This window comes from Primulina tabacum, chromosome 12 (genome assembly GCF_025594145.1).
Source record: "Primulina tabacum isolate GXHZ01 chromosome 12, ASM2559414v2, whole genome shotgun sequence".
NCBI classification, from domain to species: Eukaryota; Viridiplantae; Streptophyta; class Magnoliopsida; order Lamiales; family Gesneriaceae; genus Primulina; species Primulina tabacum.
Window position 1 is genome coordinate 4,554,196 of NC_134561.1, and position 19,544 is coordinate 4,573,739.

The 19,544-nt window shown below is 36.0% G+C and overlaps 2 protein-coding genes across 2 annotated transcripts; both read left to right on the forward strand.

The window, feature by feature from the left end:
- The first annotated feature begins 1,226 nt into the window (after positions 1-1,226).
- Positions 1,227-3,774, forward strand: LOC142521393 (FAD-linked sulfhydryl oxidase ERV1). Its single transcript, XM_075624598.1, has 6 exons — positions 1,227-1,460; positions 1,762-1,839; positions 2,081-2,128; positions 2,325-2,389; positions 2,987-3,064; positions 3,233-3,774. Exons 1-6 carry the CDS (start codon positions 1,275-1,277, stop codon positions 3,363-3,365), a joined length of 588 nt encoding a protein of 195 aa, XP_075480713.1. The 5' UTR covers positions 1,227-1,274; the 3' UTR covers positions 3,366-3,774.
- Positions 3,775-11,234: 7,460 nt separating this feature from the next.
- Positions 11,235-16,912, forward strand: LOC142520140 (putative methyltransferase PMT28). The gene is made up of 8 exons (XM_075623140.1): positions 11,235-12,455; positions 12,526-12,675; positions 12,971-13,241; positions 13,335-13,427; positions 14,210-14,384; positions 15,145-15,387; positions 15,910-16,107; positions 16,424-16,912. Exons 1-8 carry the CDS (start codon positions 11,640-11,642, stop codon positions 16,620-16,622), a joined length of 2,145 nt encoding a protein of 714 aa, XP_075479255.1. The 5' UTR covers positions 11,235-11,639; the 3' UTR covers positions 16,623-16,912.
- Positions 16,913-19,544: the final 2,632 nt, after the last annotated feature.

Genomic DNA, 19,544 nt, shown 5'->3' on the forward strand with positions numbered 1-19,544 from the left:
ATCACTCCACATGAGTGATCCGGGCCCACCTCCCTGTAAAAAAAAAAAAAAATTGGCTCGAAAAAATCCGAGCCGTTGGATCGACCCCTGCAGGCAGTGCCCGCAGGGGTAGGGTCGACCGAACCGTAAAAAGTAGCCAAATATGAAAGATAATCAAATTTAAATCAAATGTGTCAAAAGGGAACAAAAAAATGACAAATTCATAGAATTAATTTATTTGTTTTCTTTTTTGATTTAATGGATATCAGATGTCATATCATATCCCATTCACTTTTCAAAAGTTTTTAAATTATTAAATAATTCTATATTCTTATTTATATTTTAAATTTACTATAAAATTTCAATATAATAACAGTAAATTTTCCAAAAATTTCTAAAATAGCCTAACCCTATGTTTGGAAGCTTGGATTTGATGAGATTTAGGGAGGATTTGGATTTGTGAATCCAGTTTTTACTGTTTGGTTTCATGGTATTTTTTTTTTTTAAAAAAATCGGATTTTGTAGAATTCCATGGGGTTTTGCTGCGATTTTATTGTGCTGGATCAAATTTCATCAGATTTGATAAGATTTATTAGGATTCGGATTTCAACCAAATAAAACATATTCAAATATTTATTTTCTCAATTTTATCATTTCTATTTCTCTTCACATCATTTTTCTTTCATTCACCTTCCTTCTTCAGCAACCACAACATTCATCTTCCATCATCAGTTCGTTGGATTCTTTATTGCAACCATCAATCAAATTTATTCAATAATAATAATTTGTTTTTTATTTATAAAATCATGATATAATTGAATATTTAATTTTGAAATAATTTATTTCATTGAATTTAAATTTGAATATTTAGTTTTTATGTTTGATTAATTTATTTTAATAATTTATTTTGTTTTTACTAATAATATTTAATTAATTATATAAAAATTTATGTAGTTTGTATAACATAAATATATAGCCGAAATTTTATATGAAAATAGATGATAACATTAATTTTAAGTTTTTGGTTTTTCGACAATGTAAATAATATGATTTAAAAATGATTTAGGTAAAAGATCAAAAGTTATTTTAGTAAAATTTTAAATTTTCAAATTTAAATTTTTTTTTCTCGAAATAAAAAATAAATTTTTAAATATTATTTTTAAATTTCAAACCAAATATCAAATGAAATTCTAAATATATGATTTCAAAATCCAAATTTTTAAATTCAATTCTTTTTTTAAATTCAAATCTTGTTATCTACCGTTGGAAGAACATTCGGCATTCGCTGCTGCACAATGTCCGAGAATCTAGTGCAGCATCTCCTCCAAGCATTCGACGGCATTTCACGATGTGTTCAAACCCAACTCGCTAGATTTATTCTACGCTCGGATCAGTCTCCAGCTTCGGCCCACAAGGACAGCTCTCTTACATCTCTCTCCTCACAATCTGTCGGTGTTTTTCAGCCTGAAATTCTTCAGAAGGTGAACCCCTTTTCACTTTTCTTTACAAATTTACCTCTGCCATGGCCTGCATGACTTCTGGTTTTGTTTTTGTCGGGTTGGACGGTGCGTTGTTAAGTGCATGTTAACTGTTCGATAAAAGCTCGAACTGGAATTAGGTTGACATCTTTTTTGTTTAAGAGTGCTTTCATGGTTTATGTGATTTTGCTTCGCCGAATTCTATTGATTTGTGATGGGATATGCTTCGTTCGGTACCATGCTAATTGCACATTGCTTCATATGGAAACGTTTGTCATTTCTTGTTTCCTAAATAATTTTTCAGCAAAAATCTTCCGGGCCTACAACAAAAGAGGATCTTGGAAGAGCCACTTGGACCTTTCTTCACACTCTTGCTGCTCAGGTCTTTTACACTATGTATTTCTTCCTTCTTATACAGTTTTTCAACTTTTTACATTGTTTAATATTGAACCTTTTGGTTAGTAGTTTTCTAGGATTAGACAAATTCAATTTGGTATATGTCTGTGCTTCCATTTTCTTAAAGGTTAAATGATTTTAGACTCCCGCATTTGGCATTCAAGATATTACCCCGAGCACTGATAACTTTACATGCTGAAATGATTTTTTAATTTTTTTTTGGCCAGTATCCGGAAAAGCCCACCAGGCAACAGAAGAAGGATGTAAAAGAGCTGGTATGATCATTTTTCTCTGTTTTTATTTATGATCTACGCCAATTGACTCCTTTTAAATATCAAATTGAAGAAACTACATGGAGTTCATCTTTTTGTGGACTTAAATAGTTTATGCTGTTGTTATAAAGCAGTTGCCGTTGAAAGCAGATGGGATGTGATTAAGCGCTTGAAAACCAATGTATTATGTTTTATGTAGATGGCCATTTTGTCTCGGATGTATCCTTGCAAGGAATGCGCAGATCACTTCAGAGAGGTATTAATGTAAGTATCATCTTTTTGATTCTCCAGTGCTATAAGTTTGCTTTCATTTCTTGCAACGGCGTTTTTCATCTCAATGTATCATTTTTTTGAATATTTTTTACCATCTTCAGTGTTTTTTTTTTAAAAAATAATTCACTTGTTTAAACTCAATGTAATACGCCTTTTTATAACACAATATTATTCAATCTATCTTTCTTCACTCTACCTTTTCCAATAACCATCAAGAGTTGATGTACTATCTATCTTATCAACTTTTATAACAATTTGCAAATACCATTATAAAAATTCGGAAAACAACCTGGATCACAATTTTCATAAATTTTGAGATGAAAGAAATGAAAGGCCAATCAAACACATCCTCTGCCTCTGACTCTGAAAAGATGTTTGTTTTTAATCTACCACAAACAATTAACTTTATGATATAGGAACAATAGCTGTTTCGGACACTAAGAATTTAGATGTTAATAGCAACGTAAATTGGTTTATAATACTTTGGTTCTCCTTACTTCGTATTTTAGATGATCTTAAATGCTTCCAAATGATAGATAATTCTTATTTCCTCATAATAGACATTTTTGGACTTCAAATATTATGCAGAGCAACTCCGGTTCAGGCGAGTTCTCATGAAGAATTCTCTCACTGGTTATGCCACGTGCATAATGTTGTTAATCGAAGGTACTGAATGCATAACACAATCTTTTACACTTTGCTTGCTTCATTTAACAGAAAGCACCTGTGGGAAGCTGAAACCAACAAATTGATTCAGTATTCTTAAACTGCCTTGCAAAGTTTGTTTACGTGTTCTTGCTTACAGAGCTACGCTCCTTATTCTTGTTTCAACAGCCTAGGCAAACTTACTTTTCCATGTGAACGAGTTGATGCACGATGGGGGAAGCTAGAGTGTGAGCATCGTGCATGTGATCTACAAGGGTCTGCTTCATTGGATGTTACTGATGTTGCACACTACAGAAGATAAGTCCCCCCCACAAACCATGTCTTGATCTAGTTTATGTTAGAATGGGATAGATACTCATTACACACCAAACTCCATTAGACTAGCAGGTTCCATATACATTCAAGTGTAGAAACCACAAAATTTCTCACACATCAAATAATGGGTGTTACTAGGGACGTACTTCTCAGTGTTTCGTCCGGTTTCGTATTGAATGCCTTTCTTTCCGTTTGGATTTGTCAGCATCCAAGAGAGTTTCAAACTGATTTGTCTCCACAGTATTGATAAGAGAACAGCAGCAATGGCAGAAGCAAAGAGGCGTCTACATTGTCGCCGCAGTATATCATATTTGAGACGATATGTCCCTTGAAATGTGCAAAGATGTTAGATGCCTCCCACTCATTGATTAATCAATTTCTTTGCAAGCACTCAATTTCATCTTCATAAGCTTTTCAATGCCAGCTGATATAGAACATTAATAGTATATATATTTGTGAGAAAAAATAGACTACATATATATATATTTTTTGGTTTGATACCTAAAAGGAAATCAATTTGATTTTAGAAACTCATTTGGTCATGACCCATAATTTGGAATTATATTTAATTGGTTACTCTAAAAATATAATATATTTCATTATTAAATAAAAATGAGCAATTCAAAACAAATATAATCACCCACAATTGAATATAATGATTTTAGTTGTTTTACATGTCAAAATCGACTATACAACAAAATATATAGTTCTGATTCTTAATTTCTTATAGCAATTGTTGATCTATTGTAGGCGAATAATACTAAAGACCAATCAATCAACTCCTCTAAGGAAAATCTTGGGGATGACTTAGTTTATTTAGTTATCTTAGCATATATATAATCAATATTGATAATTAAACTTAAACACCTTATACTTACCACCAAACACCAACTTTTGTTACATTGGTGTAGCTTGTTTTATAATTCCAAAAAATATCATTTATCCATTCGATTTCATATTTTACAAATCTATTTTCATCATATCTTTTTCTCCTATCATTTCATTTTTAAAAATTGATAATTTTTTTTTAAAAAAAACGTTTACTTTTCATTTTTATGGATCATATGCATCGCGTGTGTCACGACCTACTAGTATATAAAACAGTTGGTTCAATTTTAAGGTTTTTATAATTTTATACACCAAAAACCGATTATTTCTGAAAGTAACTTATAATTAATGTTCTTACACATTGTTTCACCCAAATAAATAAAGTACCATCCCAAAAGGGTCAGATAACTTATCAACAATTCTCTACAAAATTTAACAACTTTCGTTTTTTGATTTCCTGTTCCTTCGTAAATTTCCAGTGTTTAGTAGCAAGTTTTCAGCTGTATTCTAGTTTCTTTTGGTTGTAAAGATGTTTATTTTAATTCAAAATGCGAATCGATTTCCTTGTTCAAACGGTTGTATTATGAACTTCAATGATTTCCGTTTTCTTATTCACACAATAGAAAATAACACAGGCTCATGAAGGTTATTTGGCTGGTTCACAGCCTACGTCCATGGGAAAAAAGATAGCCGCCTTGTTTATTCAATGATCAAGAAGATGCGAGTTACAATACAAGCAATATTTTACACATAAGAACTCACAATCAAGCTTTTCTCCCTTGATTCTCTCTGGTTCTTCCGCGCTTCCTTGTATTTCTTTTCTCTCGGACTCTTGTGATCTATGTGATATTGTTGGGTTGGGTGTCTCTTGCCCTTGTATCCTCCACATGTTTAAATGTTTCCCTGATGGATCAAGTTACCTTCTCTATCGGCCCATTAGTGTATTCTCCGGCCCACTAACTGATCGATCAAAGTTCTTCTTCCATTGACAAGACCAAGCTTTGAGACATTTCTTAACAATCTCCACCTTGTCTCCAAGGTTGGCTCCTTTTCCAATCGGGCTTGAACTATTCCACGTCCACTGCATTAACCAAATTCAGGCAGTGCTTGCGGCAATGCTTTTGTTAACATATTTGTCGGGTTATGTTCCGTGGATATTTTCTCAAGTGTCACCTCGCCTTTTGATGTCACATCCCTCACGAAATGTAACTTAAGATCTATATGCTTAGACCTCTCATGATACACTTGATGTTTTGCCAAGTGTATGGCACTTTGATTATCATAATGAACTTTCACTTGTTCTTGTTTTAAACCAAGCTCAGATGTAATTCCATTTAGCCATATTGTTTCTTTGACTGCCTCTGAAACTGCTATAAATCCAGCTTCTATTGTGGAAAGTGTCACCATCGACTACAGAGTAGCCTTCCAACTGATCGCATTCCCATTACCATGAATATGTAGCATGTTCTTGACTTTTTCGTGTCTAAGTTTCTTGCATAGTCGGCATCTACGTATCCTATCACTGGACTTGAGTCTTCCTTTTGTTTCTTGAATTCTAATCCCACATTTTTTGCACCTTGCAAGTATCTAAATGTCCAATTTAATGCTTCCCAATGCGAAGATCCAAGGTTAGCCATAAACCTAGAGATTACATTTATGGCATAGGCTAAGTCCGGGCGATTACATACCATGCCATACATGATACTCCCAACACCACTAGCATAAGGTATGTATTGCATTTCCTTTTTTTCTTTTTCATCCTTAGGCGACTGCTCGTTTGAGAGCTTTAGGTGATGCCCAATAGGATTGGTGATTGTCTTTGAGTTCTGCATATTAAACCTCATTATGACCTTCCTCATATATGCACCTTGGCTTAGGCTTAAAGTCTTATTCTTCGATTCCTGGTTATATCCATCCCACGTATGGGCTTTGCTTAAGTCACACAATGATTTCTTCAATAGGCACACTTTATTCTGATTTTATGGTTTGACATATCCATTCGGTTGGTCCATAAAAATGGTCTCCTCGAGATCACCATGTAGAAATGCGGTATTTACGTCGAGTTGTTCCAACTCAAGATTGAGTCGTGTGACTAGGGCCAGTATAAGTCTTATTGAGCAATGTTTAACCATCGGTGAACACACTTCGTTGAAGTCTATCCCTTCTAGTTGAGCATATCCCTTTGCAACTAGTCTCTCTTTGTATTTTACCTTCTCAATTCCTGGAGTTGTTTCCTGTAGCTTGTAAATCCATTTACACCCAAGTGTTTTTCTTTCTTTTGGTTTCTCTACAAGCTTCCAGATGTTGTTCTTTATAAATGAATCTATTTCTTAATTCATTGCTTCAATCCATCTATCTTTCTCTTTGCTGGCTATTGCATATTTGTATGAGGAATATTCTAATTGTTCCACTAGTTCAGCAACATTTAGTGCATACTAGATTAGATCTGCATGTCCGTATCTCTGAGGTGGCCTGATTTCCCGCTTCTCTCTATATTGTACCAGGTTATATGAATTTTTTTCTTGGACTTGATGATCAGTTTCTGTTTCATCGTTCTTGTGGGTCCTTTTATCATTGGTTTCCTCATTATCTCGTGTTTTACTTTTTCCTAGTAACTCCACCTTGACTTGTATTTCCATGTTTCCCATTTCATCAACCCTTGAGCAGCCTTCCTTAAGAGTGTATCCCATCTTGAATAATCAAAGACTACATCTCTTGTATTAAAACACCTTGGCTCTTTTCTTTCAAGGTTCCATACTTTGTATCCCTTCACTCCCTCAGGGTATCCAATGAAGATGCACCTTAGATCTCTTGGTTATAGTTTATCTTGTTTAACGTGATCATAGGCTAAACACCCGAATATCCTCAAATTCGAGTAGTCGGCTGGTTTACCACTCCAAAGATCTATAGGGGTCTTGAAGTTAATGGCTCTTGAAGGACATCTATTCACTAGATATCTTGTTGTTGATAAAGTTTCACCCCAAAATGGCTTTGGTAGACCAGCATTAATGATCATACATCTCACCCTCTCCAATAAGATGACATTCATCCTTTCCGCCAACACATTTTTTTGGGGAGTCCCTGCCACGGTTCTATGTTTCATAATGCCTCTTGCATAGTTCAATGAATTTATCTTATAGGTAATCTAGTCAATTATCGGTCCTTAAGTGTTTCACCTTTCTGTCACATTTATTCTCAACCTTCTGAAGCCATTCTTGAAACTTGGTTGCTGCCTCCTCTTTGGATTTCAAGATAAAAATCCAAACTCTCTTCGGGTAGTCGTCAGTTATTAACATGAAATACTTGCCATCCCCATGAGTTTCTATTTTCGAGGGTCCCCATAGATCAGAGTGTATGTACTCTAGGGGTTAGTGGTCGTATGCTTGGCTTGAGTGAACTTCACTTTTTTGATATACCAAGGACATTGTCCACAGAAGTCAAGCTCATATATTTTATCTCTACATAGAAGATTTTGTTTGGCCAATCCCACTAATCCATTTTCGCTTACATGGCCTAGACGTAAATGCCAAATCTTGGTTTTATCCTGGTTTCCTTTTGCTACAACAGACCCACCAACTATTGTGTCACCTAGGAGAAAGTACAGTGGGTTTGATTTGACATCTTTCATGACCACCATAGACCCCTTTAGTACCTTCATATGTCAATTCTTAGATTTAAATGTATATCCACTTGAATCAAGGGTGCCTAGAGATATTAATTTTCTCTTTGATTTGGGCACGTATCTCACGTGTTTGAGAAGCCTGACCACCCCATAGTAATTCGTTTCAAGCCTGTTCCTTTGATTCTGCAGGCCTTATTGTTTCTCAGGAGAACCAAATAATCTTCAGATTCTTGAAGATCTTCAAACTAGGATTTTATCAGACACATGTGGAATGAAAAACCAGAGTCTAATATCCATCCATCACTTGAGTCTTGATTCGTGACTGCCAGTACCTCTGCGGATTCATAGCCATCATAAGCAATTGATATTTCCCCTGCATCTGCAGATTTATCAGGTTCCTTCTCTGTCTTTTCGGGGAAATTTCTTTTGAAATGACCCTCCTTATGGCATATGAAGCATTTAAGTTTCCCATGGCTTGAAGATCTTGGTCTATTCTTGAAGTTTCTTGATGCTCGTTGCACGATTCTTCCTCTTACATATAAACTTTCAGCATGTTTCTCACCATTGGATTGAATCCTTTTCTGTAACTCTTTCGATTTTAAAGTAGGTTGAACTTCTTTGAGGGTGATCGTTTGTTTTCTCCCGTACAACATTGCATCTCGAAAGTTTTCATACGATCTTGGGAGGGCATTCAAGAATATCAGAGCCTTATCTTCATCCTCGAGCTTTACCTCAATGTTCTCAATATCATCTACAATTTTTTTTACCCTTCAATCTGATCTTCAAGATTTGAGTCCTTGTGTATCTTGAATGAATAGAGTCGTCGTTTCATATATAGTCGATTCGCCAATGACTTGGTCATGTATAGACTTTCTAGCTTCACCCAAACAGCCGCTGCAGATTTCTCTCTCACCACTTCTCGAAGTTATTGCACTGTGTGCCTTTTCCAGAATTTCATCATTGTCTTTGATGGTGCTTAACATCTCTTCCCTTTTCTTGAGAGCTTCAACCATCCAAAGAGAGAAATCATTCTTACCGGTAAATTTTTCAATGTCACTCTTCAACGATCCCATTGATCCCTATGCGATTCCGTATTCGATACCCACGAACGGTGCCACTTGTTGTATTATGTGCTTCAATGATTTTCGTTTTCTTATTCACGCAAAAGAAAATAACACAGGCTTGCGAAGGTTACGTGGTTCGGCTGGTTCACAGCCTACGTCCACAGGGAAAAAAATAGCCGCCTTTTTTATTCAACGATCAAGAATAGAAGAGTTACAATACAAGCAATACTTTACACATAAGAACTCACAATCAAGCTTTTATCTGTTGATTCTCACTAATCCTTCCACGCTTCCTTGTATTTCTTTTCTCTCGGACTCTTGTGATCTGTGAGATTGTTGGGTTGGGTCTCTCTTGCCCTTGTATCCTTCACATATTTATATGTTTCCCTGATGGATCAAGTTACCTTCTTTATCCGCCCATTAGTGTATTAGTCTCCGGCCCACTACCTGATCGATCAAAGTTTTTCTTCTTCCATTGGCAGGACCAAGCTTTGACGCATTTCTTAAAACAAACACATAGTTTTCCCACCTCGTATTTCCAAGGAAGCTAGAACTAACAGTTAGTTAAAAGATTCCCGGAATTTAGGTTAGGGTCGGGTTTTATCCATCATTTGCAACTTGGTGTCGTCGTGACAGAAGAAATTTGTAAAATAAACCTGATCAACTATTTTTTCTTTAATGAAAATGACTTTCTGAAGTGTACTTGAAATACACTTGATAATAGTTAACTAGAGTTTTTTAAAAAAACCATCGTGACACCAGGCATCCATGCCAAATAAAGGGGACTTGGATAAGGGTGAAGGAAGGAAGTTCTCAACATAGGGGAGAACGCCCAGAGCACAAGGGATCACGGAGATGCTGGCGAAGGTTCATTACAGAACATGGTAAATCAGTTGCAGACGAACATTCAAGGAGCGGATCGCCTGATCGCCGAGGAAATTCCACAGAATCCTCAGCCATCTTTGGAAATGATGATGCTCAACAAAAAAAGATTGGAGAATTGGTTAAATTGAGGTTGGTTACATATTGCACCTTTTAACGAATTTGTCAACATGCTCTCCATGTTTCCGGTCGAGACAAATCCTCTTTTCTTAGCATCTAGTCTGCTTTCATAGAGGTGTGATGCATATTTCGGGTTCAGTATGGAATCATATTTATATATACCGAATATATAGGACCGAGCTCTTGTCGCTTTACCTCGGTCCTACAAATGATATCAGAGCCAAAGTCACGGGTTCGATTCTCATTGATTGCAAGGAGTGAAATTATTTGGAGAGAGATTGTTTGGTGCAATAATTGTCCCTTCTGAAAGAGTAATCGAACCGTAATGCTTTAGCTTTTTTTTAAAAAAAAAACAAAATACAATTCGAATAAATGATCTCAATGTTGGAGATTTAATAAAATAAATCTCTAAATCATGTGATTAAATCAATATATCAGAACACACCAAAAATTTATGTCGAATTATCAGAAACATAAATAAAAGTAAACACATACCAGAATCCATTAATTGATCTAGCGTTGGAGTTATGGATCTTCCAAGACAATAGAGAATCGACCATCTTATTCTTGCCTTAGATGAGAGAATGAGAGAGATCTAGAATATGTGTGACGTATATATTCCGTGTTATTCTCTATGTCTTGGGGACCATAACCTTATATAACTTAGCAGTCTTTGACCCATCATAAAAAGCTTAATTAAGTTCAGTTTCTACACATAAGATGTATCGTACCAATTTATTTATTACTTTAGAAATCCATAATTAATTAGATTATTTTATTGAGTTTTTTATTAGATAATAACTTGTCAATATATAATTAATTAAATTATGCGAGTCAAGAAAATAATTTCAACGCTCCCATAAAATACAAACTTCCTATCAAATCAGTTATTTCTTTATATTCTTTTAGTTTGATTCTTACCTCTTATATGAACAAATAACAGAAAAATTGGAAAAATAGACGTTGTCTATTTGTTTTAAAAAATTTGATCAAAATTAGATTAAAAAATATCTCGCAAGTAACAAACTAGATTTACAACGTATATATCTTTATTTCAATATATTATTACAAAATTTACAAGGATGAATAAAAAAAATTAATATATTTTTTCGATTTCGTGTGCGAATTCCTCTGGGAACAGCCAAATATTTTCAAGAACTAACGAGTTATATATTCAAGTAGATGGCAGTAATACTTATTATATTTCAAAAAGATTATATTTTTATGCCCAAAAACTTTTTAGAATGGAATTTTTCTTTTATTAAAAGAAGAGAATTATTATTTTTTGTCAAAAAGATTATATTTTTATGACCAAAAACTTTTTAGAATAAAATGTCTTCGTTGTTTACCGTGATCAGTGTAATGATCGGACCAAAACCAAATCCGTGATTCTTTGAATTTTTTACTACAATAATCTGAGCTGAGATTCTCAAAAAGTTCGTAATAACCAACCAACGAAAACAGAGTGTTTTGCAGTATCCCGACTTGGGATTTTTTCATTTGTTTGAGAGTGATTTAGTTTAGCATTTAGTTAATTTAATGAATCGGAACAAATTTTCTTGGATCTTTCTTCGTATTTACTTTATGCAGTTAGAACTACATTGTCTGCTAATTATTACCATCCCAAGTACTCTACAGCCAAGTTAATGCTTTGTCTCGATGGTTATTAACTTGTCTTAGCTGAATCTGATCCAAAAGTTTGTATTTTTGGAAGGAAATTTCTGGGTTTGGGGGTAGAATTGCGATGGCTATTGCAAGATTCGGTCGCCAGGTTAAACGCTCGTACCAGTCATATGGGTTCTGCGTGAAGTTGTCAGTAGTTGTAATATTGGGCATGTGTTTTGTGTTCGTATGGTCTGCGTTTTCAAATTTCTCTGTTACTTCTCGAAGGGAGAGCTTTGATGATATTGTTGAGCCAGTGTCTGTATCTGCTGGGAAGGTGGGTAATTCACAGATCAATTCTGGACCGAAAAAAAGTCAAGAAAGTGACAAGCAGAGATTTAAGTCTGGATTGGATGATAAAGACAAGAAAAATGTTAATGGGTCTGTGGTGTTGAAGCCTGAGGAGAGGCCGGAGAAGGTGGAATCTGCGGGTAAGTCGTCCAAAGGATCTGGCGAGGAGAAAAATGAAGAAAATGATGGATCTGAGGCGAAAGAGGTGGCAAAAGAGGAGGAAGATGAAGGAAATGGTAAAGAAGGTGAAGAGTTGGAGAGTGATGGCACTGAAACCGAGGAGGTGGAAGGAGATCCTGATTTGGTTAATGCAGAAAACTTGGATCAAGAAAATCTAGATGAAGAAATTGAAAGTTCAGTGAAGAAGAAGAAGAATAAGAATTTGGGTCCTCTATTTGATCCTAAAGCAAGATATACATGGAAATTATGCAACACTAGAAGCAAGTATAACTACATTCCTTGCATCGACATTGAAAGTGGTACGGGAAAAATACAGAGTTATCGGCATCATGAGAGGAGTTGTCCTAGATCAGCTGTTATGTGTCTCGTTCCACTTCCCCGTGACGGTTACGGTGAGCCCGAGCACTGGCCGGAAAGCAAAATGAAGGTATACATTGTTCATACATGGTATAGGAGTAGGACATATATGGAATGTAGCTAATCTGTGTTGCTTGCAGATATTATATAAAAATGTGGCACATCCGAAATTAGCATCATATATTAAGTCCAAAGATTGGGTGGTGGAATCTGGAGAATATCTTACTTTTCCGTTGAATCAATCTGTTTTCAAAGGTGGAATTCAGCATTACCTAGAATCCATAGAAGAGGTAATCTGTTCATTTTGGTCTGCACTGCTCTGAAGTGTGTCTGTATTGTGTCTCTCTATGTATAGACTTATAGGTGGCTAGCAAAAATTGAAATGGTCAAAACTATCGAAGAAGTAAATGTCTAGATTCTTGAGAGTAAAGTAGATATGAACTTAATAAAACTAATGTTAACCATATTGATATTTTTGGCAAATTGCCACCTCAAATTTGTCATATTTGATGATTTGGTTGCAATTCTTTGGATAACGGCATGTTTGCATATTTGAAGTTCAGTTGGATTTTGTGGACTTTATAGATGGTACCTGACATTGAGTGGGGAAAAAACATACGAATAGCATTAGATATAGGCTGTCAGGATTCAAGCTTGGCAGCTTCTCTACTTGAGAAGGATGTTTTGACACTTACACTCGGGTTGAAAGATGACCTGGTGGACCTGACTCAAGTTGCCCTTGAACGTGGTTTCCCTGCGTTAATCAATCCTTTTGCAACTCGGAGACTTCCTTTTCCCAGTGGAGTCTTTGATACAATTCATTGTGGTGATTGCAGTATTTCGTGGCATTCAAATGGTTTGTGCCATCACCCTCAACTTTTTCCATAGTAATCTTTCTTCGTATATTAATATCTAAATTCAGGACAGTATAACCTCATTTGAATTTCAGGAGGTAAGCTTATCCTAGAAATTAATCGGATTTTGAGGCCTGGAGGGTATTTTATTTTGTCTACTAAGCACAGCACTATTGAAGCTGAAGAAGGTTTGCTCACTCTTCCAGTTCATAAATGCAATTGTGTTTTCTGCTGTTGTTTGCATTGATAGGTCACCGGCTTCATGCTGAAAATATCTGTTATGAATCCAGATCCAATTGGTCCAATTAGCTCTGAATCACTAGGCACCATTGCTGATGTGAATGAAAGGCCCCGGCCCAAGATTGTAATCGTGTATTGTAGGCGGGGAAAAGGGGAAAGGCTCGAATCATATTTGTTATTATTCTTGTTGAGTGAGTTACTAGCATTCTGCTAGGGAGAGGGATTGTCAGAGAGATTTAATACTGTGGGAGTTTTCTTTATTAACTCAATGCAATATTACATTTCTGGTTCTCATTTTTACTTGCATAATTTGCTAGATCGTAACAATATCTCCATCTGAATGGAAAAAATATCCAAGCACTTGTATTTCTTGCTTTATAGTCTTACATGATCGACCAGTCGATTCTTAATCGAAAATAGGTGACAGGTTCTTTTCTTCTACTTTATTTTATCATGCTCAGCTTATTATGGCACATTGTAATGCATGCCACAGTTTATTTGCATTGCATCCCATGATGAGAATGTCTCAAGTCCTCGTTGCTGTGCTTTCCTTGTTTCTGAAATTGATGAATTTATTGCGATTTCTTTTGCATAATTTGTCGATGAAATTTTAGTCCCAAATACCAAAAACACATGGTTTCGCGCTTTTTTGTGATCTCTACAAGCTTGTGTTTATCATGTGTCTCGCCATGCAAGGATGTAAAATTCCTCCGAATTTCTCCTCTACCAGCTTTGTCCACGTTGACATCCTCAATCTGTTGGAATATCCTGGCTGATAAATCCGACGAGGTCAGTGACATAGGTGTCAAGATATATCAAAAACCGGAAACAAACGACATATATGAACTGAGGAGGAAAAAAGTTCCAGCTGTATGCAAGGAAAATGAGAACCCTGATGCTACCTGGTAAATCACACGAGCTCAATTCTTACATATATATGGCTTTTCTTAGATCACTTGTCAGACATCTAAATTTTCCATGCATTCAAATAAGATACATTTATGCGAAATTGAGAAAAATAAGTTTACAATCCGCGGCACTTGGTGGGAGTGATGGAGATGATCTAATGCACTGATCAATGGCGGAGCCGGGCAGCTAAGGGCCTCGCCCTTCCCTCTATTTCTAATTTTTCTGTAAATTTCTCCCAAATTTTTTGACTTGAAAGATTTAAATTGGAATTTACTTGTTTACTATTTCAACGGTTAAGAACAAAATTTAACGTTGCATTTTGAAGGTCATCACACTAACCAAAATTTAATGATTGAAAAATTACATTATAAAACATGATGAATATTTTGATTTCATTTCATGAAAATAAATAAAAGAATTCAGCATGAATTTAAATGATATAATTCAAGTAGTTTAAACTTATCCAAATTAAGTTGTTAGGTATATTCGGGACCTTAAAACATAAGATAGATACGCAGTTCCGATTCAAGTTTCTTATTTTTAAGAGTCTGAAATTATTTCTACAAACTGGAACTAAACTACAAGTCTTCTTTTCCGGTTTCTGTTAACGGTTGGTAGAGAACCATAGTCGGGTCAACCTAATAGACTTGTATCACGTTCAGGATGTCAGATTTGATTTGTAAAATATCCATATAATGTTGTTATTTGCCTAATCTGATTTTATTTATGTGAGAGCAAGAATTGTACTTGATACAGGTATGTTCCATTGAAAACTTGCTTGCACACTATCCCTGAAGGAATCGAACAACGTGGGACAGAATGGCCTGCAGAATGGCCGAACAGGCTTAATGTATTTCCCGAATGGATGAACGATCAAGAGAAATTGATTGCAGACAGTGAGCACTGGAAAGCTATTGTAAACCATTCCTATCTTACAGGAATGGGCATCGACTGGTCGGCCATCCGCAATGTAATGGACATGAAAGCAATAAGTGGAGGGTAAGCAAACTAGGCTGTTAGATGTATCCGCATGTATTTCACGGATCGAGCTCCAATGGCCTCCTAGGCGTACTAGGCTAGAAGAAGAAACTCACCACTCAAACTCATTTTCAAACTCTGTATGGTGGTGAATTTCGAGTTGGAGCTTCATTTGATACTTTTCAGTTTCCTCGAGCTAAAGCTCAATTTTCAGTGTATCTATCGATCCGGGGCTCAGTGTTGGACAATGCCATGGTTAATTTTATTTTAAGAACGGTACTTAATGAACAAAATAAGGGTGAAAATAATAAATTTATAAAGTTACAAAATAAGTATGATATCTGGAGTTCAAATAGTTCGAAGGGTGCTCGAGCTTAATTCAATCCAATAGTCGAGCTACTTGAGCTCATTTAAAACTGACTTGAGCCGAGTTTTCACTGAGCAACAAGGTGCACAAAGCGCTTAATCTATTGTCAATCCACCCCCACACAATTGGTCTACCAAATTCTATCTCAAACTTTTAATTTTCATTTTCAACAACAGATTTGCTGCTGCGCTTTCAGACGAGAAGATTTGGGTTATGAATGTTGTTCCTGTTCATGCACCCAATACACTTCCAATTATTTTCGAGCGAGGCCTTATTGGTGTTTACCATGACTGGTGTGAATCTTTTGGTTCTTACCCAAGATCTTATGACCTACTGCATGCTGATCATCTCTTCTCAAGGCTTAAGAATAACAGGTGCGACAAAAATTTCGAACTTCATTCAGCAGTTCACTTGAATTCTGATTATCATCTATGCAAAATATCATTTATCATGCTTGAATCTGGCTCTTGTCTTTATATCAGTCCCATGATCATTAATTTTTTGAATTCAAAAATAGTTTGTCATATCTCTTTTAACACTTTTTGTGTTTGATTCTGAAGTTTTTGAAACCCGAAGGATTTTTCTCTTATTTCTTATTGTGTCATTACATGTCATATTATTCAATAAGAAGCTCTCTTACCTGAGTTTGTAAAATATGTTTTATGCTTTACCTTTCGCTGTCATTATCAGATGCAAGCAAACAGTAACAATCGTTGTTGAGATGGATCGACTGTTAAGGCCGAGTGGTTGGGTGATCATAAGGGACAGGGTAGAAATACTCAATCCGCTCGAAGATATTCTTAGAAGCTTGCACTGGGATATCCGGATGACGTTTGCACAAAACAAAGAAGGTATCCTTTGTGCCCAAAAAACCATTTGGCGACCCTGAGCAAAGGGCATCACTTCCTTGCTGAAAAAAAATTTGAAGTTTGTGTAATTTCTAAAAACTTCTAACTTGGCCCTCCCTGCTCACCCTGGGTGTTGCCTTGGTGCTATAGTGTATATCATAGAGCCTTCATCGTCTTCTCCTCGCTACTATTAATGATCTTTTTACAATGTATACAGATAAGTATTGTTTCGTGCCAATGTTCTATAATTAGATCATTGGATTCTCCGACTTATTTTCCACTTTTTTTAGGTTTCCTCACTAAGTCGAATGGACGAATATTTTTATTTTTACATTTTTTGTAGAGGCATTTGTGACATTCTTGAATAGCGAATTCGAGTTTGTACAGCAAGGTCCCGAGTTCATTCAACGGATTTCATAGTTAGTGAATTCATGTTGGTGATTAACAGGGAGTAACTATAGAATGCTTATTTGTTCCTTTTTTTTTTTTTAGCCAATGCAGTTTGTTATTTGTGGGTTGAGCTTTTCAAGAGTATTTGGATTGTTACTCATTATTCTAATATTCTATTTTTTATATTTCTATATAAATATAACATAGCATAAAATTTTCCACTTTAATTACTACTTTGAAAAGTAGTATACAATGGAAATATTGATTTTCGTGAAAATTGTGAGGCCTACGGGGAGGTTGGATCTCATTTGGGAAGCTCGGGTCGAACTTTCGAATTTGGAAGCATAAACAGGAACGTTAGAAATGAGTTTAAGGTTGTTTCGGCATAACTCTTTCGATATTCAAGTCAGAAAATAGGAAAATTGAGAGAGTATTTTATGTGTTCATAATGAATGAATATACGAATGAACAACCGGAACCTGTTATTTATAAGAGAAGAGTTCATGTGTGAGTAGAGTTCTTTGACGACTAAAACTCTTATCTTTGTAGAGTTCTAAATCTGTTGGACTCTAGGTTATCAGAATCTTAGATAAGGTCAGCTTAAACCCCTGCAAGCTTTATTTCTGTTGATTACATATTGATGTATCGGAGTGGGAGCTCATTGAGACATGAGCTCGTATGACGCGTATTGAACGAGATCAAGCTTTCCATGGAAGTTCGGCTCGAGAGGACGGCTGAGACTTTCTCAATCGTTGCAATAATACATTCTGGGGCATTAGCCAAGACTTTGCTGAGAGGTCAGCTCGGGAGGTTGGCCACACCTTGCTGATCAACGAGATTATGAAAACAGGGAGGTCGATTGGGGTGAGCTCCCAGATGACCTCCCAACGAATCTAGGTGAATAGAGCCCAAGGTAGATCCCTAGATCACCTTATGGATCCGGGTGAATGAGGTGACCTTCTGGTGAACTAGCCATTAAGATGATCTCCCAGAACTATCTACATATTGGGCATGAATTCTCCCGAGCTACCGAGGGTGAGCCGAACTTATCTCCTAGTGTATCACGACTCCCCCCTTAAGTTGAGCTGACATATGAGACTAGAAGCTCGATGTGGTCCTAGCTCTCGGAGGCCCGGGTGTGGTGCTGAGGTGTGAGACAGAGCTCTTAACAATGTTTGTCTCTGCCCTGAATTTGAAACTTCTCCCTCATTTATTACCCGAACGGTTATTTTTATGTATTTCGAGACGATCTCAACCGTTAAATCAGTTTGAAATAAACGGTCCGATCTCATCTTGGTCTCCTACAAATACGGGTGACCCCTTTTCATTCATGCTTTACATTTCCATCATTTTCATCTCGGCTCTGACCTTAAGATTTTCCATCCCTTCCTAGCTTCCAACTTCCGACCTTTCCCTCCTTAGGTATGTTTTAAACTTATGGCATCCCCCAATATATACTCCAATTCGACCTTCCAAGGAGATATTCCGTGAGGTGGATCAATATGATCCTCGAGCTGATATCCCTAGGTCAGGTGAGCACCTTGAAACCGAGGGGTCAGCTTCCGTCTCTCTACTGTTGATGATGATTGCCCAGTTCGGAACCACCTCGATTTTTATCACATCGAGGAACTAGTTTGTGGCGCCCCAAACCTCGTCACGTAATCATACAATATGTAAGGTCATATGCATAAAAATGTTATTTTCAACGACGTAATAATATAATGCATATACGACAAAATAGTGCAATCATCACACTATCTACATCAATGTAGCAGAAAACAGTATAATAAATATACACATATAATTCAAACAAGACAATGAGCTATATTGTCTCTATCCACTATCAACTACAGGACTGTTTGGCTAGACACACCTAGTCATTCACATTTATCATGTCTCATGGCATAGTCATGTAACATGTCCAACAGAAACAGCCCCCAATGATGAGCATACACAACTCACATCATCGAAATACATAACAGTTATATTAACAACATAAAATAACTGAAATCATAACAAAAACACCCCCTTTGTTGTTTATGGAAAATCAAACCACCAACAATATCAACATCATTCTCATACTACTGCAACAATAACATCAACGATACGTCGCACCTCTACTCCGGCAACAGCAATATCGTCGATCAAACAACATCAATGATATGTCGCACCCCTACTCCGACGACAGCAATATCGTCGATCGATACGTCGTTCCCCTACTACTATGACAAACAACATCATCGATACATCTCCCAATAAACGACAACCAACAACATCAACAATAATAAACAACAACAGATATAGTATCAATTCACTCATTCCCGGTGATTTACCATCGTTAAACATAATATTATTTATCAATACTAAACAATAACAACATATGATCATACGTCAACACGTACCCGATAACGAGTATATATAAAATCTGGCTATTTTTTTGATCCCGAGGCTTGTGATGTATTTAAATAATTCAACAACAATTATCAGATCATTGTCACCGTATCAACACAATCATAACAGCCTCAATATATAACATCAAATAGCCCAACAACAACTATTTTAACAAAATATAA